Source organism: Microcaecilia unicolor, chromosome 3, assembly GCF_901765095.1.
Source record: "Microcaecilia unicolor chromosome 3, aMicUni1.1, whole genome shotgun sequence".
Taxonomy (NCBI): domain Eukaryota; kingdom Metazoa; phylum Chordata; class Amphibia; order Gymnophiona; family Siphonopidae; genus Microcaecilia; species Microcaecilia unicolor.
The window spans coordinates 31,227,440-31,252,523 of NC_044033.1; the positions used below are offsets into that span (position 1 = coordinate 31,227,440).

Consider the following 25,084-nt stretch of genomic DNA (forward strand, 5'->3'; position numbering starts at 1 on the left):
ATGCCCCATTTTGGGTTGCGCACTTTCTTATAGAATAGCACGAAGGAAGATGTGTGCACAAATCTAAATTAGTGTCAATTAGCACCCAATTATTGACACCTTAGCTTTGGGCACCATTTATAGAATCTTGAGCATGATGTACCTGTTCACAATTGTATTGTCCGTGGAATCCCTATAGAATAATCTGCCATCAGTGCACAACTGTGCAAATCTGTTCGGTTTTTCAAGGGTTGTATTTAACATTTCCTCCCATACTGTTCCAGTAGGCTGCCCGAGGCACCCAAAGAGTAGAGGTCTCAAGGTCGTTTTATATCTGTATGCCATGTCAAATATCAAGTAAATAAATCAAATGAGTCCCATGATATCTCCTAGCAGATTGTGGGACCTTTCTACAAAGCTGTGGTAAGCACTGACTTGTACTTACCGCAGCAAAAAATGGTATACCGTGGGGCGTGCCGAGGCATCCTGTGGTAATTTTGCCATGTGCTCACACTACCCACAAGTTAAGAAATAAAATTTATTTTTTTGTTGTAGGGGGGCGTGTCTGGGAGAAGAGAGTGGGCGTGTTCTGGTTAGCGCAGCTACATTGCCGTGCACTAACTGATTAGCGTGTGAGCCCTTAACACCTACGTAATGAGTAGCGGTAAGGGCTCACGCACCAATGGCAAAATTAGCGCATAGCCATTAATACAAAAAAATAGGAAATTCAGCCATTCTACCTCAGTAGTAAAAATGGCCTTTGCATGTAGGAAAGACCTGCGTAAGGGTGCGCTAAGGCCACTTTTTAGAGCTGTTTGGTAAAAGGGCCCCTGTGAGAGCTGCTAAGAGATATTATGAGACAAAATCTATCTCATAATACCAAAAATCCTAAATTACAGTAGATAGCAATACAACTTCCACTCAGAATTTACCTTAGGACATTCCTTAATGACAGGGTTAAAATGTTCTGATTGAAGTAGGATTCACCACTAATGCTAATAACCCTCTGCTGAAATGTTGTGAGCTGCAATGTCTAAATATTTTAGAAATATATACGTCCAGCAAGTGAAATATTGCATCTTAGGCAATTAAGGTACACGTAGAGGGGCATAATTAAACGGGGCGCCCAAGTTTTCCTGAGGACATCCTCGCAGGACATCCCAGCGAAGGGGCGGGGAAACCCGTATTATCGAAACAAGATGGGCGGCCATCTTTCGTGTGGATAATACAATCGGAGATGCCCCAAATCTCAACATTTAGGTCGACCTTAGAGATGGTCATCCTTAGAGATGGTTGTCCCTGATTTTCGGCGATAATGGAAACCGAGGACGCCCATCTCAGAAACGACCAAATCCAAGCCATTTGGTCATGGGAGGAGCCAGCATTCGTAGTGCACTGGTCCCCCTGACATGCCAGGACACCAACTGGGACTGCAGTGGACTTCAGAAAAAGGTCCCAGGTGCATAGCTCCCTTACCTTGTGTGTTGAGCCCCCCCAAAACCCACTCCCCTCAACTGTACAACACTACCAAAGCCCTTAGGGATGAAGGGGGACACCTAGATGTGGGTACAGTGGGTTTCTGGTGGGTTTTGGAGGGCTCACATTTACCACCACAAGTATAAGAGGTAGGGGGGGATGGGCCTGGGTCCGCCTGCCTGAAGTGCACTTCAGTACCCACTAAAACTGCGCCAGGGACCTGCATACTGCTGTCATGGAGCTGGGTATATTTGAGGCTGGCATAGAGGCTGGAAAAATATTTTAAATTTTTTTTAGGGTGGGAGGGGGTTAGTGACCACTGGAGGAGTAAGGGGAGGTCATCCCCGATTCCCTCCAGTGGTCATTTAGAACACATTTTTGTGACTTGGTGGTAAAAAAAAATGGACCAAGTAAAGTTGGCCAAGTGTTCGTCAGGGACACCCTTCTTTTTTCCATTATCGGCCGAGGATGCCCATGTGTTAAGCACGCCCCAGCCCGCCTTTGCTATGCTTCCGACACGCCCCCAGTAACTTTGGTCGTCCCCGCGACGGAAAGCAGTTGAGGACGCCCAAAATCGGCTTTCGATTATGCCGATTTGGGCGACCCTGGGAGAAGGACGCCCATCTTGCGATTTGTGTCGAAAGATGAGCTCCCCTTCTCTTTCGAAAATAAGCCTGACAGGGATTTAGCAGTTGTTGATGTCTAGTGCATGCTGCAGTCTGATCTTTCTTAGAGCCCGTTGGCAGAAAACCTCAACTGTTCATCTCTTTTGTTTGCAGTTTGCACTTGCGTAGTCCATAAGAGGTGCCATGAGCTTATAATTACGAAGTGTGCTGGTCTAAAGAAGCAGGAGACACCCGATGAGGTAAACAGTCATAAATCCCGAATGACATCATTGTGGAAAAACGTTACCATTTCTGCCCAGTTAATTGCCTTTTCTTCTGTACGCTCAACAGATTTATTGAGACTGATGTAATGAAGTGCAGTGACCTTAGCGTGCTTTTTCATTCTGTTCTAGCACACACTTTTTTTTTCGGTTCTGATTTTACTCTCATATTTAATATCAGTAAGTGTTTTAAGCATGGAAAGGACCTGCATATGTCCATATGTGTAGGAAATCCATGCAAGCTAGTGACCTCAGCTGAACCCATGCCTTTTAAAAAATGGCTGCCCCACAGGAGGTGCAAAAGAAGAAAAGGAGGAGGCGTTCGTCATCTTCAGTCAGTACAAAGGGACTTACTGGTCCATAGCATGTGTGGGAGAGTACATGGCTGGGATGGTGGATGGGTGGGTGGTTAGGTAAGTGGGTAGGGGAGAAAGTGGGTAGTTGGCCTGGGATGGTTAGGTAAATGGATGGATGGATGGATGGGTAAGCAGAGTGGTAAATTGATGGCTAAGGTAGATAGTTGAATGGGTCAGTAGGAACATAGGTTGGTAGGCAGAGATGGGTAGATAGTTGGGTGATGGGTAGGTAAGTGAAAGTGTAGGCAGGTATGGGTGCAGTAGAAAGGTGGGTGAGTTGGGTATGCAGAGTGGGGACTCTCTGGTCCGGTGCCAAAGTCCCTCTGGCTCAAGAAGTCCTGGAACAGTGGCTTTCTGGTTCAGAGAACAAAGAACAGAGGACCCCCTTTCTTGGTGGTCCTATGTCACAATTTTTCTGGATTCCAGAGGACTAGTGGTGTAGCCTAGTGGTTAATGCAGTGGCTTGAGAACATGGGGAACTGGATTCAGTTCCCACTGCATCTTCTTGTGACTCCAGGCAAATCAATTAATCTTTCATTGCCCCATGTATATAATAAGTATCTATATATAATATGTAAACTGCTTTCATTGTAACCACAAAAAGGTGGTATATCAAGTCCCATCTAGGTTCTTGGCCCAGCCAGCCTACAATAAAGTTTTAAAAATTGCTACTGTTTTGAAAGCTGTTCCTGATATAAAAACATTTATGAACATACTAGTAAAACATGCCTGTTTCTTGCGCAAATGAAACGGGCGCTAGCACGGTTTCCTTCCGAACCTCCCCCCCCCCTCCGTACTCACCCCTTCGGTGTTCTGAAGGCACTGACCGCCATTGTTGCGGACCTCGGCATGCCACCTTCAGTCTGCTGAGTCCTTGGTTGTGAAGCCACTGACGCCATTACTCCGCCCTCGACGTCATCACGTTTGACGCGAGGGCGGGACCCCAACACAGGGTTTTCGGTGGCTTCACCACCATGAAGGCTTCGAACCGGAAGGAAGTACCCGGAGGACCCGACAGTGACGTCAGTGTCCTCAGAACGTTGAGGGTGAGTTTTATTATATAGGATTTACTCAGGTTTAGCACAAATATTTTTCAGGCATAATTTCAAAATATAATGCTTTAGGGTATCATCAGCTTACGACATCAGGTGTTAAACCCTAAAACATAAGTAAAGTAAATTGTGTGTTGAAATTTTGTGCATATTTTAACTCGTGCTTTATTAAGTTGGGGCCATTGAGTTTGCAGTCTGATACTCACTGTCTGTTATTGCTTCTCCTTATTGTGAATGGCTGACTTTGCTAGTCCAGCCAGTCCACCGTGCTCTTAGGTGGAAACCAACCCTGCAGATTAAAGACTGCAAAAATCTCTAGGACTTTCTATAGTAGTGAATGTATTAACAGTAGGTAATATTTCTATAGAGTTATTATGTGATGACCTAATTAGTCATACCATCTTTTCATGTTGTTTTCTGAACTATGTGGCCCAGTGTGGAATTATAGTTCAGTCCAAAAAATAAAGCAGACTCCTCAGCATTACATGTATAAGGTCACACCTGTGTCAGGAATAAAATATGAAATCCCCTGTTATATGGAGATTGCTAGAATGTGAGGCCCTGGGAGGAAGGACAGGGCTGCTGAGAGCCAGAGCCGAGCCCGGGGCTGGACTGTCGCAGCTGCCTCCGCCCCCACTCGGGACACAGCTGTCGCTGCCAACCCCCACCCCCTACCTTCCTGCGTCAATGCTTCTGCTGCTTCCCAGCCTCCAAGAGGGGCCCGGCGCCATGGTCTGTCTGTCTCCTGTTCCTGTATGCCGAGCTGGGTTATAAGATTAACACAATCACCCAGCTCCTGACAGGAGCAGGAGGAGATAGACCCCAGCACTGGGTCCTTCCGGAGGCCAGGCCTGGGGAATTCCCCCCCTCAGCTGCTGCTGCCCTCCTCTTGGTGGTCCTGGGGATGGAGGTTCCTGCCAGTGGCTGGAGAGTGGATGTCCCTGGGTGAGAGAAAGCCAACCCAAGGAGGGAGCGGTGTTGAAATAAATTGCAGAGATAAAGTGGAGTTTGCTGATAACAGAAAGGATTGTGGTGAGGTACAAGAGGTCTTTTTGTTGCCTGTACCCCCACCAGGACCCTTGGAAGCATTGTGGTGGGGGGGGGGGGGGGGGGTCCTGGAGTGAAAGGGATAAGTTCAAGCTGAGTACAGGAGTAGTTGCTGCCCCTATAAGTGGCATCTGAGAAGGAGATAGAGCTTCATTGGATATGGGGAATCCAGCCTGGAAGCGGGACCTGGACAGGGGAAGCCTTCCCAAGGCCGGAGTGTAGTCCTGCGAGGTACAGTGCTGGAAGGAGGGCAGCCTAAAGGGTCTTTGCTTGAAAGAGTTGGATCGGTATTAGGAATAGCAGGAGCAGCTTTGAATTATTACTGACACAGCGGGATGGGTAAAGGACAAGAACACATGTAGATATGTATAATCTTGAATGTTCCTAAAGGTTGGAGAGGAGATGCCAAGATGACCCTGAATAGTCTTGGATGGACAGTGTATATTTTAAAAGAGTTGAAGAGTTTGGCCGCCAGTTGCAGAAGTTCCACTAAAGTTATTTTCATTCTAGAAAGCTCTTGGAGTGCGGTGCGATATTATTTTGGCATGACAGGAGGACGCCTGATCCCGAAACTGAGAAGGGAGAGTCCCTGAGAAGTCTCTTTCAAACTCCCAACACCCTAGATCACTTTTCCGGACCATTGACCCTCTCCCATGCTCGACTGCAGGGGAATTGGAACTTTGAATGTGGTGTGTGTGGTCTCCTGACACATCTGGTGGTGGTGAAAAAAAAAGTTTGAGCTTTTGTGGCCATGGTGGGATCTGGGTTAGCGGAGACTGTGAGACCTGGGTTACAAACATGTACCCCCTACTTCCCTCCCTTCCTCTCCTCCGAGTTTCAGGCACCCCTCCCCTTCGAGTTCCAGGACCTCCTGCCCCCTCCCCTTCGAGTTCCAGGATGCCTCTCCTTCCCCTCACCTCCGAGTTCCACACCCCCCTCTTCTCCGAGTTCCAGACCCCTGCGCCTTCCTCCCTCTCTCTCTGTCCTCCGGCAGCCCCTCACCTTCCTGAATGCCGGCTGTAATTTAAAAATTCTTACCTCGGGGTCTGGCATCTGCAGTGAAGGCGAGCGGCGCTTCAGACTGCCTTCCCATGTGTCTCAGCTCTGCCTCTGGTCCCGCCCTTCCGGAAACAGGGAAGCTCCAGTGGCAGGCCCTTTCTGTCCTCCACCTATTCCATGGCAGCTTCTCTCTCAATCAGTTTCCTCTCCTTCCTAGTGGCCGGGAGCCACCCAGAAATCTCTCCCTCCTCTCACAGCCGGAGGGAATTATATACTGGCGATGCAGCTAAGGGACTGAGCTTCACCTCCCCTTCTCCCTCTAGTGGGGAAGGGAGTAACTGGCTCCCCTAGCACTGAGTCATTGCTCCCCCTGCTGGGATTGGAAATCCGTTCCATCCTTTTGGGGCTACCCTCCTCTCTCCTGCTTGCAAGGGCTTCTGGGAACCGTAGTTCAGGGATTAGCTGCTTCTCTGTGGGGCCCCGAGTGCTAGCTTTGTCACACCAGAAACTGCCAATGTTTACCTGTCGCTCTCCACTGTTGCACTCCCCTTTGGACTAGGCAAATTAGCTTCTGTTATTCTTTCAGGTGTTTTTCTGCGCCGAAACACAGCCCGTGTCGGGTCTTTGGCTTTAAAGATTTCAATATCGTTCCAGTCTTGAGGGCTCTCTTGTACTGTTTTTGTTATCTTGGTTTGTGTACTTTTGTATCTCTCTTTTGCTACTTATCTAGCAGGTGCCATGCCTTACGGAATAGCATGCAGCCAGATGTGCATTCAAATTGGTTAGCACTCAATTATTGATATAAATTGGCTCGTTACTCAACTTGTGCGTGCATCTTGGACGTATGCACATATTTGGGCGTGCAATTCTGGTTGCTATATTTAGAATCCAGGGCATTACGGGCAGATGATTAAGCAATGCAGAGAGGTTCGGACGTCCAGTTGAATATCTGTCGAAGGTTCCGTGACTTTTATGCCAAGTAAAAACCCGTTGATGCTCCAGTATTTCTGAATATGGAATTTATTTACAGAAAGTTATTAAGTTGAAATATTAAATGTATATTAGAAGGCTGTTAATACATCCCATTGATTGATTTTTAGTACATTGCTGTGATGGGAGCCTGTTGCTATTCCCCTTTTTTTCTGTATTAGTTGTAAATTTAAACCCATTTTGCCAAACTTTGGTTTATGATTACTTTTCTAAGATTGCTCACTGCTGAGATTTGTTATTAGATGTATGTTTTTAATTTTACAATTTTCAGAACAGTCCGGTCCTGGAGTACCCCTTGCCAGTCAGGTTTTCAGGATATCCACAGTGAATATGCATGAAAGAGATTTGCATATAATGGAGGCAGTCTATGCAAATCAAGTTCATCTATATTCATTGTGGATATCCTGAAAACCTGACTGGCAAGGGGGTACTCCAGGACTGGACTTGGGAAACACTGATTTAGAGTATGGATTGATCTTGCTATAAGATTGGATATGAATGTTATCATGCTGTAATTTCTGGATTCTGTATTTTTGTACACCGTGTTGGACCCTCGTTAGGGGAAACAGTGGTTAACAAGAATGATTATTGATGTTCATAACTCATTCTTTGCTTTAATGGCAGGTGGGCTCCCAACGCTTCAGTGTCAACATGCCCCACAAGTTTGGAAATCACAACTACAAAGTCCCCACGTTCTGTGACCACTGCGGTTCATTGCTGTGGGGTCTCATGAGGCAAGGTTTACAATGCAAAGGTAAGAAACGATAGTTACCTTTTTTTTTCCATAAACATTTTGGGAGAAATTTTATAAGCTTTTCTTCACAGGTAAACCCTGCTTTATCATGATAAAAGACGTTTCTTTTTTTTTAATAATATCTTTATTGCCACCAGACAAGAAGTTTATAATAGATTGTACCTCATTGAATCTTCAAAAACTTATATACAATATGCAGGCTAATGCTGCTCAAAATCTTTCCAACATTCAACAGTAGAATACACAATTATCTCCTAGGGGTGAATACCTGCTTTTTCCTCCTGGCTTCCTTTTTCCCCTTATATATTCCCCCCTCCACCCCCTTCCCCTCTCCTCCTATCTCCCCCCCCTCTATACCCCCTTCCCCTTCTCCAGGTACGTTGCATTAGGGTTACTAACTTTTAGGCAGTAGTGGTTATTGGGGGGTCCTCCTGTTCGTACAGCTGGGAGTACTTTTTCCAGATTTCTCGATATGCCTTATGTCTGCCTGTAGGTAACATATAACATAGTAGATGACGGCAGAAAAAGACCTGCACGGTCCATCCAGTCTGCCCAACAAGATCAACTCATATGTGCTACTTTTTGTGTATACCCTACCTTGATTTGTACCTGTCCTCTTCAGGGCACAGACCATATAAGTCTGCCCAGCACTATCCCCGCCTCCCAACCACCAGTCCCGCCTCCCACCACCGACTCTGGCACAGACCGTATGTCTGCCCAGCACTATCCCCGCCTCCCAACCACCAGCCCCGCCTACCACCACTGGCTCTGCCACCCAATCTCGGCTAAGCTCCTGAGGATCCATTCCTTCTAAACAGGATTCCTTTATGTTTATCCCACGTATGTTTGAATTCCGTTACCGTTTTCTCAACATATGTTGTAGCTCCACCCACGCTGCCAGTTCTTTCATCAAATGACGCCATGTCTGGTTTGATGGCGGATAAAAGACGTTTCTAAAATTACCTTAGGGGTTATGCATGTATAAATGATGTTACAATAGGCATGTTTGAGAGAAGTTCACGGGTGGAGTCGCAAAGAGCACATGTAGTGTGTCAAATCCAAAACGGAACAGAAAGAGAAGCAGATCTTATGAGGAGAAATACAGTTTTTATTGGTTCTTCAGTACTCCCAGGATTTTTTTAAATCCCGGTTTCAAACTGCTCCAGGAGGATACACAATTTTTTACCAGTTTTGGGGCCCTTTTACTAAGCCACGTAAGTGTCAACGCGCGCCAAAATGGAGTTACCGCCCAGCTACTCTTGCGGTAATTTCATTTTTGGCACTCATCCGATACATGCGTCTGAAAAATCATTTTTATTTTCGGACACGCACCAAGTGGCATTTGACGCGTATAGGTCATTGCCGCTCAGTTACCGCATGAGATTTTACCGCTAGGTCAATGGCTGGCGGTAAGGTCTCAGACCCAAAATGGACGCGCGGCACTGAAAATTAGCAGTTAGGACTGAACAGATGATTTAACCGGCCAGGAGCCGCTTCTGGCCAGTTAAATCATGTTGACTATCGGCCCCCTTAACTCAGCTAAAAGATTTCCCAAGGAGAGAGGGGAGTTAGGTTGAGTAGAAAAAAGGTACACGTATGTGGGATGTGATATGCTATGTTACTGTTCCCATCCACTACTTGGACAAAGAAGTGTAAAATGTGTATTTTACATAGAATCATTTTCAAAGAGAAACTATTTTAATATTGTAAAAAAATGCCTGCATGGTTTGCAACTACACAATTTACCCAGAATTGCCCCTAGGAGTACGTCAAGATTCAAAGAGCTTTATAGTCCCTTTGTGTAGTTCCACTAGAGGGCACTGTAACCTCAATAATATGGGCGTTCCCCTTACTACCAACCTTGTTTTGTGCTGTTTCCAAGCAAGCAGACTGTCTTGTTATACCAATATGCTCATGGCTTGGAGGGCACTGCAAGGACAATTTAGAAATCTTAAATTGATAACAACAAAATCACCACCTGCCTGCTTTTCAGCCATATTCCTTCTTCATTTAAAGACTGTAATTTTGTTCCAAATTTGTATTAATATCTCTAATATTCAACCTTATATCAGGGGCGTAGCCAGACAACAGATTTTGGGTGGGCCTAGGCAAGAAGTGGGTGGGCAGCAAGTGTCCCCCCCCCCCCCCCCCCCCCCACAACAAAAAAAAATCTCAGCTGGCGAGAAAACGCTTCTTTCCACCTTGGCAGTCTGCAGCAGGCATGCGCTGAAGACTGAGCATGAGCAGGTGCCATATCAAGGAAAGTAGCATTTTCATTACCATCATGGGGAGGTCTTCAGCTGGTGGAGTTGGGGATCCTCACCAGCTACCACTAAACATGTGCTACTGTTGGGTGGGCCTGAACCCTAAGTAGGTGGGCCCTGGCACACCCAGGCCCACCTGTGGCTATGCCACTGCCTTATATTCTTTGTTACTATTACAGCTTCAACCTTACTTTCAAGCATACCCGCACTCACTCACAAGCTATATGTATAGACCGTACAGTTTCTTAAACCTCTTTTTAACTCTCAGTGCTCTTCAATTTTTAAAAGTTCATTTCCTGCTTTTTAACACTGAATGCACTCCAATTTTTTTATTAGTTCAGTTCCTGGAGTTGTTTGATTCCAAACTGTACGGTCTATACATATAGCTTGTGAGTGAGTGTGGGTGTGCTTGAAAGTAAGGTTGAAGATGTAATAGTAACAAAGAATATAAGGTTGAATATTACAGATTTAAATAAAAAGTTGGAACACAATTACAGTGAGTAAATAATTGTATAAGTGTAATCAGAGTGAAATTCAGATGGCTTAGAGAAGAGGTTAGTTCTTCATTTAAAGGGGCCGTTATCAATGTGGACTACAGTTAAGATATGTTATTTTACTTTTAACCCCAGTGATTAGTAACTAGGTCTCATTGCATAAAAAGGGGGCTGTGCTAAAATAGCATGAGTTAGTGGTAAAATAGCATGTCTTAATGACAGCCCACATAGATATCCTCCCTTTACAGTGACGAATTTCAGTCTCTGATACCCAGAGCTGATATTGTGATGTCATAATGTCTTCATTCCACCAATGCCTACCTCATCAGTGATGTCACAATAGCTTGATTACTACTACTGCTACTATTTATCATTTCTATATTGTTACTAGACTTACGCAGCACTGTACACTAAACATGTAAGAGACAGTCCCTGCTCGACAGAGCTTACAATCTAATCAAAACAGACAAACAGGACAAATTTATTTTTATTTATTTATTTCAGCATTTATATTCCACATTTTCCAAATAGCATTGTTTCAGTGTGGCTTGCAAACGTATTATAGTAGTTACATTCAGTGAGCTGATCTGTGTTACTGATATGTGGTCATGTATGTTAGCTTCATGTTGGTGGGGAACAGTGGTTGGGTGTGTTGAAGAATTTTCAGTGAAGGTAGAATATTTTAGTTGGCTGCTCATTACCTAGCCATGAATAAAGGTAGATTATTTATTTATTTATTACATTTGTATCCCGCGCTTTCCCACTCAAAGCAGGTTCAATGCGGCTTACATAGTAATAGGGAATACAGAGTATTGTTGGAGAGGGCAAAGGTTAAATATACCCAAATGACAGAAGAGATGGGTGGGTAGAGATAGGCAGTGGAGAAGGGAGTGAAGTAGGAGATACAGTCTAGGTCAGTGTCGTTAGGTAGATGGGTTCATAAGATTAGTCTGGGTCATTAGGATAGGCTTGCTTAAATAGGTGGGTCTTCAGTGCTCTCCGGAAGGGCAAATAGTCACAAATTGATCGGATGGGTCTGGGAAGGGCATTCCAGAGTTGACTGCCTAGGAAGGAGAAGTTGGATCCATAATAGGTTTTGTATTTGATTCCTTTGCAATTGGGGTAGTGCAGATTGATCAGTGGCAAAGATCATATTGACCAGGAACTTGCGTATGTCGAAGAATGTCAGTGAGGTAGATTATTTTAATTGACTATTCTTTGTCTGTCTGTGAAAAAGAGGGATTAAATTTGGCTTGGTGTCGAAGATCACGTTAATAAGGTCTACTGATTGACGTGTTTAGACTGGGGGTCTTCTGAGTCCTCATAAAAGAACTTTTTGAAGAAGAAATCTTTTAGTCATTTATGGAAGTTCAGGTAGTTGTTCATGATTCTTAAGGCTTTAGAGAGTGAGTTCCACTGCTGAGTGCATAGATAAGTGAAGCTCGATGAGTAAACTAATATGTATCGCAGTCCCTGGCAGTTGGGGAAGTAGAGTGTGAGGTAGTTTCTAGTGTTCGTGCTGATGTTGCATATCGGTAAGGTTATTAGGTTTGCCATGTAGCTAGGAGCAAGACTGAATATGATTATGCAGAGCTTGAAGGTTATTCTTGCCCTTATGGGGAGCCGGTGTAAGGCTTGGAGTAGTGGGGTGGCTCTTATGTATTGTGATTTTCCATAAACCAGCTGTGTTGTGGTGTTTTGCGCTGTTTGTAATTTTCTCAGAACCTGTTTTGTGCATCCAGCGTAGATTCCATTGCAGTAGTCTAGATGTGTTAAGGTTAGTGTTTGCACTAGCATGTGGAAGACTTTTCTTGGAAAATAGCATCTGATGTGCCTTAATTTCCGTATTGTTCAGAACATTTTCATTACTACATTCGTTGTCTGTTGTTTGAGAGACAGGCTTCGGTCTAGTGTGATCCTGAGGACTTTTAGGCTATCTGCTATTAGGTGGGTAAATCCATTTAGAGTGATACTGGAGAATGTGTTCTTACAGTAGGTGGATGTGAGGATTAGGATAAGGGACTTAAGGATAATGGAATGACTTAAGTTGGGAATGATAAAACAGACATGGTGAATAGGAGGAGTTAAAAGCAGCCTCAAAAAAGATGGGCTTTTACCCCAGATTTTAAGATGGCCAGAGCTGGAGCTTGACATACTAACTCAGTAAGAATTTTCCAGGTGTACAGTGCAGCAAGATAAAAGGAACAGAGCCTGGAGTTGGCAATGGAGAAAAAGAGTACAGACGAGAGATTTACCCAATGAACAGAGTTCCCGGGGAGGAGTGTAGGGAGAGATAAGAGTGGAGAGGTACTGAGGAGTTGCAGAATGAATGCACTTGTAAGTCAATACGAGGAGTTTGAATTGTATGCAGAAATGGACAGGGAACCAGTGAAGTGACTTGAGGAGAGGGCTAATATGAGCGAAGCAGAATTTTGAACAGATTGAAGGGGAGAGAGATGGCTTAGTGGGAGACCTGTGACAAGCAAGTTGCAGTAGTCTAAGCGAGAGGTGATAAAGAGTGTGGATAAGGGTTTGGTAGTGTGCTCAAAAGGAAGGGACAAATTATGGTGTTATTATAGAAGACGAGAAGACAGATTTTAGCAGTCTGTTGGATATGTGCAGAGAGAGTCAAAGGTGACCCCAAGGTTGCGAGCTGATGAGACGGGAGGATGAGAGTCTTATCCACAGAGACAGAGAATGGAGTAAGAGGAGAGTTGGGTTTAGGAGGAAAGATAAGAAGCTCAGTCTTGGCCATGTTTAGTTTTAAATGTCGGTGAGACATCCAGGCAGCAATATCAGACAGGCAGGCTGAGACTTTTGCCTGGATTCCTGCTGAAATTTCTGGTTTAGAGGTAGATCTGGGAATCTTCAGCATGAAGATGATAGTGAAAGCCATGGGAGGAGATCAGAGCACCAAGGGAAGGAGTATAGATGGAGAAAAGAAGATCCCTATACTTGGCTCATTTCTATTCTTTTTTCTTTAAGTAAGGGGGGACGTTATCAACATGGGCTACTGTTAAGACATGTGATTTTAATGTTAACCCCCCCCCCCCCCCCCAGTTATTACTAACTAGGTCTCATTGCATAAAATGGGACCCGTGCTAAAATAGCTCGTTAGTGGTAAAATAACATGTCTTAACAGTAGCCCATGTTGATAACTTCCCCTCTTAGAGTGAAGAGTTTCAGTCTCTGGTAACCAGAGCTGATATTGTGATGTCATAATGCCTCATTCCACCAATGCCTAAAAACCAACCTCATCAGTGATGTCACAATGGCTTGATTGCCCTATACCGGGGTCATTTTTCTAACATATAGCAGTGGTTTTGATTTCTAGAAACATTTCTTTTTTTCTGTCAGCGTGGACTACTATTAAGACATGCTATTTTACTGTTAACCTGGATTATTTGTAACGGGATCTGTGCTAAAATAACATGAGTGGTTAGTAAAATAACTCGTCTAAATGGTAGCCCACGTTGATAACTTCTCCCATTAGTCACTTATGCTCTCCAGGATCAAATTCTCTTTTTCCTAATGGTATTTAAGCAGTTTTATTTCTTACTAGCTGAGTATTCAAGAGCACTTTTCCGGATTGCTGCATCTACTATTGGGATTCGTGCTTTTGACCAGGATTTTCAGGGGCACTGTTATTATTATTATTTATTACATTTGTACCCCGCGCTTTCCCACACATGGCAGGCTCAATGCGGCTTATATAGTAACAATATAAAGAATTACAAAGTCGTAAGAAGAATATACAGTTTGTGGTAAATGCAAAACTAATGGGGTTAACGGATAAATAAGTAAACATAGGAGGAATTGGGTTCGGAAGGAAATGAGCGTTGGGAGGTAGGCGTAGAAAGGTGGAAAGGAATGGATATAGGATGGCAAAAGGATAATGGGAAGCATGGTCAAAGTATAACTATTGTAAGTAAGAATCATGTGGACAAGTTTTGGTTAAGTTGGGTCGTTAAGGTAGGCTATCTTGAAGAGATGGGCCTTCAGTGCTTTTCTGAAGGGCAAAAGGCTGTTAATGGTACGGATAGGTCTTGGTAGAGCATTCCAAAGCTGGCTACCTAAAAAGGAAACATTTGATGCGTAGAAGGATTTGTACTTAATACCTTTGCAGTTGGGGAAGTGTAGATTAAGGTAAGTACGGGAAGACGTCAAACTGTTCCTGTTTGGGAGGTCAATAAGGTGATTCATGTAGGTGGGGGCTTCTCCATGTAATATCCTGTAAATCATAGTGTGGACTTTAAGTGGCCTAGTGGTTAGGGTGGTGGACTTTGGTCCTGGGGAACTGAGGAACTGAGTTCAATTCCCAGCACAGGCAGCTCCTTGTGACTCTGGGCAAGTCACTTAACCCTCCATTGCCCGCCGCATAGAGCCTGCCATGAGTGGGAAAGCGCGGGGTACAAATGTAACAAAAAATAATCTTGACTTACCAAAACTATCCAGACAGTACATCTAAATATCCTTACAGACTGCCTTGGCACTATCCAGATAGTGTAGGGTAGAGCCAAGAAGACCACAGAATTTATCCAAATAGCAGTGGCATTCAGTCCATTATCTGAGTAACTAAAATGGATAACAGAGAATACAAATTAAAAGGTTGTCCTAAGTTATCCGGATAGTGGCACTGAATGTTGGGGTATTTTTTACCCGTTCCAGCCAGTATTTTAAAAACTTGCTGAATTTTGTACCAGTATTTTTATACCTGTGCCTAAACAAAAGTTCATCACCCAATATTTAGGCTACTCTGCCTGAATCATTCTGGACCTCAGGTTTTCTTCTGGTACACGAGCAGGAAGAAGCTGAAAAGTTTAATTGTAAAAGTAAAACTTGGTGTAAATGCCCACACCTTAGTTAGGCATGGAGCGGGTGTATTCTATATCACTGCGCTTAAATTTAAGGAATGCCCATGACCTGTTCATGCTCCTCCCATGGCACGCCCCCTTTTGAGATCCGCGTGGTAGAATTTACATGCACCACTTTATAGAATATGCTTACCAAGTTGTGCGAGTAAATTCTAATTATTTCCAATTAGTGCCATTAATTGCTTGTTAGGGTCCAATTATCTGCGCTGATTGGCTCGTTAATTAAATTAACGGAAAGCCCACCTCTTTAACATTGCTTTTGACTCGTAACCACTTGTAACCACCTCTCCTCCTTCCTGTACACATTAATTGATTTGATTTCCTTACTTTATTTTTTGTCTATAAGATTGTAAGCTCTTTGAGCAGGGACTCTTTTCTATGTTTGTGCAGCGCTGCGTACGCCTCGTAGAGCTATAGAAATGCTAAATAGTAGTAGTAGTAGTTATGCGTGCAGTTCGGCCACATGGCCAGAATTGCTTGCATAGCTTTAGACACCATATATAGAATTTGCTGGATAATGGTACCATGATTTCCACAGTGGTTGGCATATTGCCTGAAACAGTGTTCATTCAATAAATTTGAGCTTGATTGTTACGAGCAACTTAATCAGGTTTGACAGGTGCATTTCAGCACGCTGTTACAAAACATCGTACATAATTCACATTGAGCAGAGCTGGGGCATGATTCATGGGACGTGGATACTCTGGTTTGTTCTTTGGTACCTTGGTTTCAGCTTGTTTTCTGGAGAGGTCCGTCGTGGAATATGCGGTTTTCCGTAATCATGTGCCATCTTTCTATTGATTTATTTTTTTGCTGTAGTGTGCAAGATGAACGTGCACAGACGCTGTGAAAGCAACGTGGCCCCAAACTGTGGGGTGGATGCTCGAGGAATCGCAAAAGTGCTTGCAGACTTGGGAGTCACGCCAGACAAGATCACGAATAGTGGCCAACGAAGGAAAAAGGTGAGGAAAGATGATCTCTCTCTCTCTATCTATCTTTTATGAAAGGTAGCATTACTAAACATGCATTCGTAACATTGTGAGGCACCACGTGAAAGAATGCAAACAATGTAGGATCATTCCAGTGGAGAAGGCACCATGACAGCATAGGCCACTCCCATCTCCCCTCTCCCCCCAAGAATAGGTGGTAACTTCAGGCCTGTTCTGGATCTGACAAGTCTATCCCGATGCATTATGAGTTTGGAAGCATGGATTTCAATTGGGAGAATCAGGGACTACAAATGTCACACTGTACTGGGAATATGAGATGAAAACCAGGTGCCCCAACTGGAACTGAGTAAGTTGGCAGCTGTGCACCAAAGCATTCTTCCAGTTAAGGGGGGAAGTTATCAACGTGGGTTACCATTAAGATGGTTTATTTTACTGTTAACCTGAATTATGAGTAAATAGGTTTCATTGCATTAAATGGGACCGGTGCTAAAATAGCATGAGCTAGTGTTAAAATGACACATCTTAACCGTATCCCAGATTGATAACTACGCCCCTAAGCCAGTTATAAATGAGCAAATAAATAAATGTTTCCAGTAGAAAATCAGTTTCTAGAAATGTAAAGAATTGAGTTTGGTTCTTATTTGAAATAGGTATGTTGGCATTTATAACATTAAGTACATAAGTATTGCCATACTGGGAAAGACCAAAGGTCCTTCAAGCCTAGCATCCTGTTTCCAACAGTGGCCAATCCAGATGACAAATACCTGGCAAGATCCCAAAAAAGTACAAAACATTTTATACTGCTTATCCCAGAAATAGTGGATTTTCCCCAAGCCCATTTAATAATGATCCAAACCTTTTTTAAACTCCGCTAAGCTAACCGCCTTTACCACATTCTCTGGCAGCGAATTCCAGAGTTTAATTACACGTTGAGTGAAGAAAATTTTTCTCCCATTCGTTTTAAATTTACTACATTGTAGCTTCATCACATGCCTCCTAGTCTTAGTATTTTTGGAAAGCGTGAACAGACGCTTCACGTCTACCCGTTAAACTCCACTCATTATTTTACAGACCTCTATCATATCTCCCCTCAGCCGCTTTTTCTCCAAGCTGAAGAGCCCTAGCCGCTGTGATGGACCTGAGTATGACATTTGAGGCTAGCATAGATGCTGGCACAAAAGATTTTTAAAGAGTATTTATGAGGGTGGGAGAGGGTTAGTGACCACTGGGGGAGTAAGGGGAGGTGATCCCCGATTCTCTCCGGTGGTCATCTGGTCAGTTTGGGTATCTTTTTGTGGCTTGGTCGTAAGAAAAACAAGACCAGGTAAAGTTGTCCAAGTGCTTGTCAGGGACGCCCTTTTTTTCCATTATGGGTTGAGGACGCCCATGTGTTAGGCACGCCCAAGTCCCGCCTTCGCTACGCCTCCGATACGCCCCCGTAAACTTTGGTCGTCCCCGCAATGGAAAGCAGTTGGGGACACCCAAAATCGGCTTTCGATTATGCCGATTTGGGCGACCCTATGAGAAGGATGCCCATCTTGCGATTTGTGTTGAAAGATGGGCGTCCTTCTTTTTCAAAAATAAGCCTGCTGGTTGTATAAAAAGAGAGACAGAGAAATCATTATTACATCAAAGAATGCTGGGTGGGTGAGCTCTGTTCACCAGATCATTGTTGTCCCATAAGTCAAAGAAAGAAGAAAGTTCCATCAGTAGAATAATATAGGTCCTAAAGACCTTCTTATTCGCCAAGGTTTATTCTCCTGGCTACTACTCAGTTTTTTGTTTTTTTTTTAAATAAATTTTATTGATAACTCAAAGTAAGCATATACAATAATGCCAACTTACAAACAATAAAATACTATGCGTGAACCATACAGCTTATAAACTACCCATACCCCCCCATCACTCCCCTCCCCTTCCCATCCCCTCCATCCCACCCCTGTACCACTCAAATTCCAAAAACTCCGTATAAATTCAAAGAAGTACAACAGTACCAATAATCCAGAACTGTTTAGCAGGCTACAGATTATGTGGTGACCTCTGTACTCTATGGAAAGCAGCTTATTACAAAGCAGAGAGGAGGTGGAACCCCCCACCCCCCCCACCCACCCACTCCACAACCAAGATCAACAAGCATTAATAAGTAAACTCCGACCCCTTGGACTTAGAATCTGAAGATAAGGCATCCAGATCTGAAGAAATTGTTTTCTACGTTTAGGCGACATCTTGGAATCTCTAGCCTCCCAAGATGCTAAAAAGTGCACCTGATTACGCCAATGCCAGTAAGCGGGCACTTCCGAAGAGGTCCAATATTGCATTATACACTTTCGAGCTACCAAACTCAGCTTTCTGCATAGCAGAGTTGCAGGAGTACTCAAAGAGGCAAAAGCCCGTGGATGGTCTAGCAAAAACTGTCCCTCCGTGCCCTCAATTTTATTCCCAAGTTTAATCAAAAACCCCCGGACCCGCTGCCAAAATGCTCGCACCCCTGGACACTGCCATAACGCGTGGTAGAAGGAACTATGACCCCCCCACACACTTAGAACAAGCAGCATCAACCGTCTCTAACACATGAGCCAACTGCGCTTTAGACATGTAACCCCGAAGAACTATTCTATACCCACATTCTCTCAACCGTTCATCCGTTACTAATAGGCGAATGCCTTTTAAAGTAGACTCCACATTCCATGAAGTCAATGAGGACCCCAGATCCTGTTCCCACTTATGCTTAAGACCCTCATATGTTCTCCGAGGCCTACACTTAACCAGTGCCCCAAACAAATCAGAGACCGAATGTCTAGCAGTTTTCATCCCTTCAAAAAAACCTCGAACCCGGTCCCCCAATCGACCCCTCAAAGAAGCCTGATGCAAGGACTTCATATAGTGTGTGACCTGCGTATAAGCAAACCTGTTACCCCAGGCTACTCCCACCTTATCTTGTATAGTCTCAAATGGCAACAACTCCCCATTATTCTTTAACAAATGTTCTAAACGCGCAACTCCCTGCTGTCCCCAGGCACCAAAAATCGGATTGTCCATCCCTGCCTGAAACGCTATATTTCCTACTATCGGCAATAAGTCCGTGATATACGGTTGTCCCCCCAGTTGTCGCACCCACCACTGCCATACCTCACGAAGCGGCTGTAACAAGATGCTGTTTTTAAATCTAGGGGGTACCCTACTCTGAGGCAGATGAAGAAGCGTCATCACATCATATGGAACAAAAAAGGCCTTTTCTAAATTTGTGGGTGTGTAAAAATGAGTCGATTCAATCCAGTCCCCCAGATGACGCAATAAACACGCCTGATTATATAAGAACAAATCTGGGAAACCTATGCCACCCTGTTTCCAACTCCCAACTAACATTTCCTGACTGAATTTTGGCTTTTTCCCAGCCCAACAAAAACGACTAAAAAGTCGCGTTATCCGTTTCAGATCTTTCTGCAACAAACGGACTGGCAAAGTTTGCAGAACATACAGCCACCGGGGAAACAACGTCATCTTTATTAAATTTATACGCCCCATTAATGACAAAGGGAGATGCATCCAAGCATCTAACTTAACCTTAGTGTCATCAAACAGAACCTTTAAATTTATTTGATAGAGTACAGAGGTATCCATGGCAAGCCGAACCCCCAAATATTTGAAAGATTCATCAGCCCACCGCAGTGGGAACTCAGGTCCCCAATCCCGCTGGTTTACTTCTGGGGAGGCCAAAACTTCAGACTTCTCCAAATTTAACCGAAAGCCAGCATAGTCCCCATATTCTCGAAACGTCTCCAACAATGCCTCTAACGATTCCCTTGGGTTCGTGAGGTGTACCAAAAGATCATCTGCAAAAGCAGCGACCTTGAACGTTTGAGACCCCACATGTACACCCTTAACCATGGGATTCTCCATAATATCTCTTATAAGGGGATCCAATGTCAAAACAAAAAGAAGTGGTGATAAAGGACACCCCTGCCTAGTGCCCCGCCGGATGGGAAAACTCTCCGATTCAAGCCCGTTCACCAGTAATGTTGCACTGGGATTAGCATACAGTACACGGACCGCATCAACAAACCACCCAGAGAATCCATAACATTCTAAAGTATCAAAAAGGAATTCCCAGTGAACCTTATCAAAAGCTTTCTCCGCATCAAAGCTAATCAGCAATGACGCCAAGTGTCCCTGCGAGCTATATTCTAAAGAGGCCAAGATCGCTCGTAAATTTTTGCTTACAGCCCTTCCTCTTACAAACCCCACCTGACTGTCATGTAACAGTCGAGGCAGCAAGCACCCCAACCTATTTGCTAAAATTTTCGCCAATAACTTTGTATCATAGTTCAGTAAAGAGATAGGGCGATACGACGTCGGTTCTAAAGGGTCTCTCCCAGGCTTAAGCAACACTATGATCTGTGCTCTGTTCAAACATGAAGGCATCACCTGATTCCCTATTATATGATTCAAAAACCTAGTCAAGGCAGGCACAATTCCGTCCCCCAACAATTTGTAGAATTCCACTCGAAGCCCATCGGGACCTGGGGCCTTCAACAACGGGCTGCGAGATATGACCAAGTTAACCTCATCTTCAGTAATTAACCGATTAAGGCCACCCAACTCCTTTTCTGTGAGTTTCGGCAGTTTAAGATTGTCTAAATATAACTGATTGGGCAGTCCCTCAACATTCGGAGGGGCATACAAAGCCTTGTAAAAAGCTCGGAAGGAATCACAAATAGCCTTATCAGACATATGGAGACCTCCCCCCTCCCTCCTAAGGGTCAGAATAGTTCTATTCCCTCCCCGCGGCTTAATTAAACGCGCCATCAACTTACCCATTTTATTCCCGTACTTATAAAGCGAATAACGATAGTAGGCCTGAGATTTATGTGCCCTCCTCTGCAATAGCTCATTTAGCGCCGATTGGAGCTCTAACACTCGCTGTTTATGGCTCTCCACATGAGTCTCCCCAAACCGTTTGCGCGCTTGACAAAGTAACTTACTCAATCTTAATATCTCTCTATCTCGTGCCGACCGTACAAAATGCGCGTGGCTGATAATTTCACCTCTAAGCACCGCTTTCGCCACCTCCCAGAACAAAACCGGATCATCACGGTGCTCCTGATTACATTCAGTATACGTTTTCCAACTACCTTGTAGACGACCCTGTAATATTGGATCATGACTGAACTGTAAAGGAAATTGCCATCTAGATCCTTGATGAACCGCACCCCCCGGAACCCACTCCACCTCGACCCACGCATGATCCGACACTGCATACGGTCCAATGGTTGCCCCACTCACCCCGCCAAACAGCTGACGAGACACCAAAACATAATCTATTCGCGATTGGGTGGCGTGGGCACGCGAAAGGTGGGTATAATCTCTCTCTCCCGGATGTAAAACCCGCCAAACGTCGATGAGATCCACCAGCTGGCACAGCTGCAAAAGTCCCCTGTTATTATAATAGGGGGACGAAGCCCCCGCAGCTGACCTATCCAAGGAGGGATCCCAAGCCGCGTTGAAATCGCCCCCCACCACTATGGCAGTGTGCGGCTGTTTCAGCAGAAAAGTTATCAGGGTACGAAAAAACCCTCGATCGTATTTGTTAGGGGCGTACACATTACAGATTAACAGCTTTTGCCTCCCAACCAACGCCTCCAGAATGACATAACGCCCTGCGGCATCAACCAAGAGCGGGGTAATTGATGATGCTATACCTTTTCTGAACAGCACCGCCACTCCACCCTTTTTCCCCTGTGCATGTGCCGCTATGCAATTCTCAACCCACCAAGTACTGAGTTTGGCATGCTCAACCTGATTCAGGTGAGTCTCCTGAAGAAGTGCAATATCAGACCTCTGCCTCTGCAGGTGCTGCAAAATCTTGGATCGTTTAATCGGCGAATTTACTCCGCCGACGTTCCATGAAATAATGCGTACTATAACAAAAAATGAAGGAATACGATCATTTCCACGAAAAAAAAAAATATATAATGGCAGCCGAAGGGAACAGCCCAGCCCCTGCCCCCTCCAGCCTTTTCACCCAACTCACTGTCCTGCCGCTCCAAGCCCACCCCCAGGCTCCCGCCCACACAAAATCAGAAAAGTGGTACCTAGTGCTGCCAGCCCTGAAGCGTACCCACCCAAGAGCTAGACTCCCGTGTACTGCTATACACCCTCCCTCCCCTCCCTCCCCTCCATCCCACATCCCCCCTCCCCCCACCCCACACCCCCTTTCCCCCAATGCCAAGGCCCACCAAACGGGACCATCACTTCCTACGCCCCTCCCACCTCCCTCCATACAATAAACAAGAAAACATACATCCTCAAGGGTTAGCTGAACAGGTAAGTGCTGAACAATGCCCCCTCACTAGGGGCAGTGCACAGCACCGTCTCCCCCCAAAAACCCCTTTATGCCAGTGCATTAAACAGCTGAAACAGGAACTCAGCAACCCAACAGAACAATCTTCCTCCACCCGCCTGCATGACCAACAGTGCCAATGCTAAAAAGGAATCAAACAATTGCAGGTCAGGCCGAGCCACAAGCACTTCGCCCTCCCACACACCAGATACAGTATACAGTATGGTCCAAGAGTAGCTCAGTAGGCACCCGAAGCTGCTGCTTCCAGCTGCTGTAGAAATTCCTTAGCTGCTCCCGCCGTCTCGTACACTCTAGTGGTACCATTATGTGACACTCGCAGTTTGGCGGGATATAGCAGTACAAACTTAATGTTCCTGCGAAACAATGCTGAACAGACTTCTGAAAACTGACGCCGCTTTGCTGCCACCCCTGCTGAATAATCCTGAAAACACCGCACTGGAATGCCTTCATATGCCAGTGGTTTCCCGGATCTGAGCAGCTGCAGTATCTCCTGCTTCTGAGTGTAGTTAAGAAAACGAGCTATGATCACTCTTGGCTTAGTTGTTCCATTCAGTTTTAAACCCAGATGGTGGGCCCGCTCTAACTGCAGTGGCCCTGAGGATTCTGGGAGTCGTAGTTCACTTGCAAGCCAACGGGTCAAAAAGGCCTCCAAACCCCGCTCCGGCACACTTTCCGGCAAGCCCACCACACGCATGTTGTTTCTTCTGGACCTGTTTTCCAGGTCCTCAAGTTTTCCTTCCAACGCCTGCAGCTTCTTCTGATCCTGAGCTTGTGAAGACTCTACCACGGTCACTCTGTCCTCCACTTCACTCACCCGCGACTGGAACCCCGTGCAATCGCGGGAGAGATCAAGGAGCTGGGCTTGCACTTGCTCTAGCTTAACCTGTATCGGAGAAAGCCGCCGTTCCAGCAGCTCCTCCATCACGGAGGACATTTCTGCCGTTAATTCCGCGATCCACGCAGAAGAAACCGACGCACCAGGGCTTGTGGGCGGCGCCATCTTATCTTCCCCGCCCTTACTGCGAAGCTTACTTTTGTACGCGCCCGGAGACGCCATAAAGCCGTCGGGAGAGACAAAACCTTCGCGCCAACTATTACGGGCTTTCTACCAGCTACTACTCAGTTTAACCTCTACCACTTGTTGGCTCTTCACCCCTGTCCTTTGCCCGTGCCATCCCATGTACCTTCCCCTCCTGTCACATTCTGTTTCTGAGCCATCTCTATATTGAATTGTATACTCTTGACTTAATGTAAGCCGCAATGCGCCTCTTATGTGGGAAAATGTGGGGTAAAAATGCACCAAATAAATAAAATAGGTGTTAACAATTTGGGGCTGATAGAGCTGAGCTCTCACACCCTTACTTAAAATGGTTTCTTTAGATCCAAAGTCCTGATCTGACACAGGTGGGTTAAGACAGCGATGTTTCAATATTCACAACTACCTACAGAGATGAAAAAGTCCAGTCCTGAGGGGATACAAAGAGGCCCAGTTCTCAGGATATCCAATATCTGGAAATTATTAATAAACCTGAACCATTGTTATGCAAATAAATATCTTGAATATGCCTGACATATATTCTGAAAAACCAGGTCTTTCAGCTGAAAGGACACCCCCCACCCCCACCTATAGTTAAAGTCAGACCAGACTGTACATCTCTGATAGCAGGAGCAAAGTGAGATTAAAGTCTCTGAATTTCTGAACAAGGGGGGAGGGGGATAGGGACAGGGAGAGCAGTCAGTGGATGGAAGGAGCCGAGAAAGCAGGCAGACAACATATGGAAAGAGCGAGAGGACAGACGCAGGATGGAAGAGAGCAAGGTCATACAGTGGATGAAAGGGGCAGACGCTGGATGGATGGCAGAGAGTGAAGAGGAGGAAAGCAGAAACCAGAGACAACAAAGGTAGAAAAAAGATTTAAAAAAATTTTTTTTTTGCTTTAGGATAACGTAACATTTTAGCTGTGGTAATAAATAGAAAATTAAAATAAGGTTATCTTTTTATTGGACTAATTTTAGTACATTTTGACTAACTTTCAGAGACCAAAACCCCTATCCTCAGGTCAGGACAGGATACCGTAACAACAGTATACTGTACTGACCTGAGGAAGGAGGTTTTGGTTTTTTCAAATTTACATCTGCTATCTTTATATTTATATTTTGCACAGTACTAGGGGACATGCATCACTGTTTCTGTGGTGTTTCACTGTATGCAGAATCTGGCTTCTTGAGGGTTGTTTAATTTTTGTCTACATATTTCTATTTTTTAGTTTGTGGTTACTTGTTTTATACTCGGTGAGGGTGTATCTGTTTTCTGTTGGCAGGATCATCTTTACTAATCTGGCTTGTTTAGTTTTACAGTGGGTGTACTGATGTTCTAGTGCTCACAGCAGTGTTTAAGATGCTGCCTTTTCCTAGGTACACCCTTGTTGTATGACTCGTGGATTATTACTAAAAATAAATTTTTCATATAGAGGAGGGAGTGTTCAAAAATGATTGGCCCCGGGTGTCAAATATGCTAGGTACGTCACTGGTGCCTTCATATCTTTATTACTGATTTGTGGTCCTTGTTCCTTATTTGTTGAGAGTCTGTGTTTTGTGTATGT

At 44.8% G+C, this 25,084-nt stretch overlaps 1 protein-coding gene across 1 annotated transcript in view; it reads left to right on the forward strand.

Annotated features, from left to right (window-relative positions):
- Positions 1-25,084, forward strand: part of PRKCE (protein kinase C epsilon) — a 915,268-nt gene that overhangs the window by 567,035 nt on the left and 323,149 nt on the right. Inside the window, exons 5-7 of the mRNA XM_030195809.1 lie at positions 2,235-2,320; positions 7,410-7,539; positions 15,991-16,133. Of these exons, the coding sequence (XP_030051669.1) occupies positions 2,235-2,320; positions 7,410-7,539; positions 15,991-16,133 (359 nt within the window). The remainder of the gene's footprint in view (positions 1-2,234; positions 2,321-7,409; positions 7,540-15,990; positions 16,134-25,084) is intronic.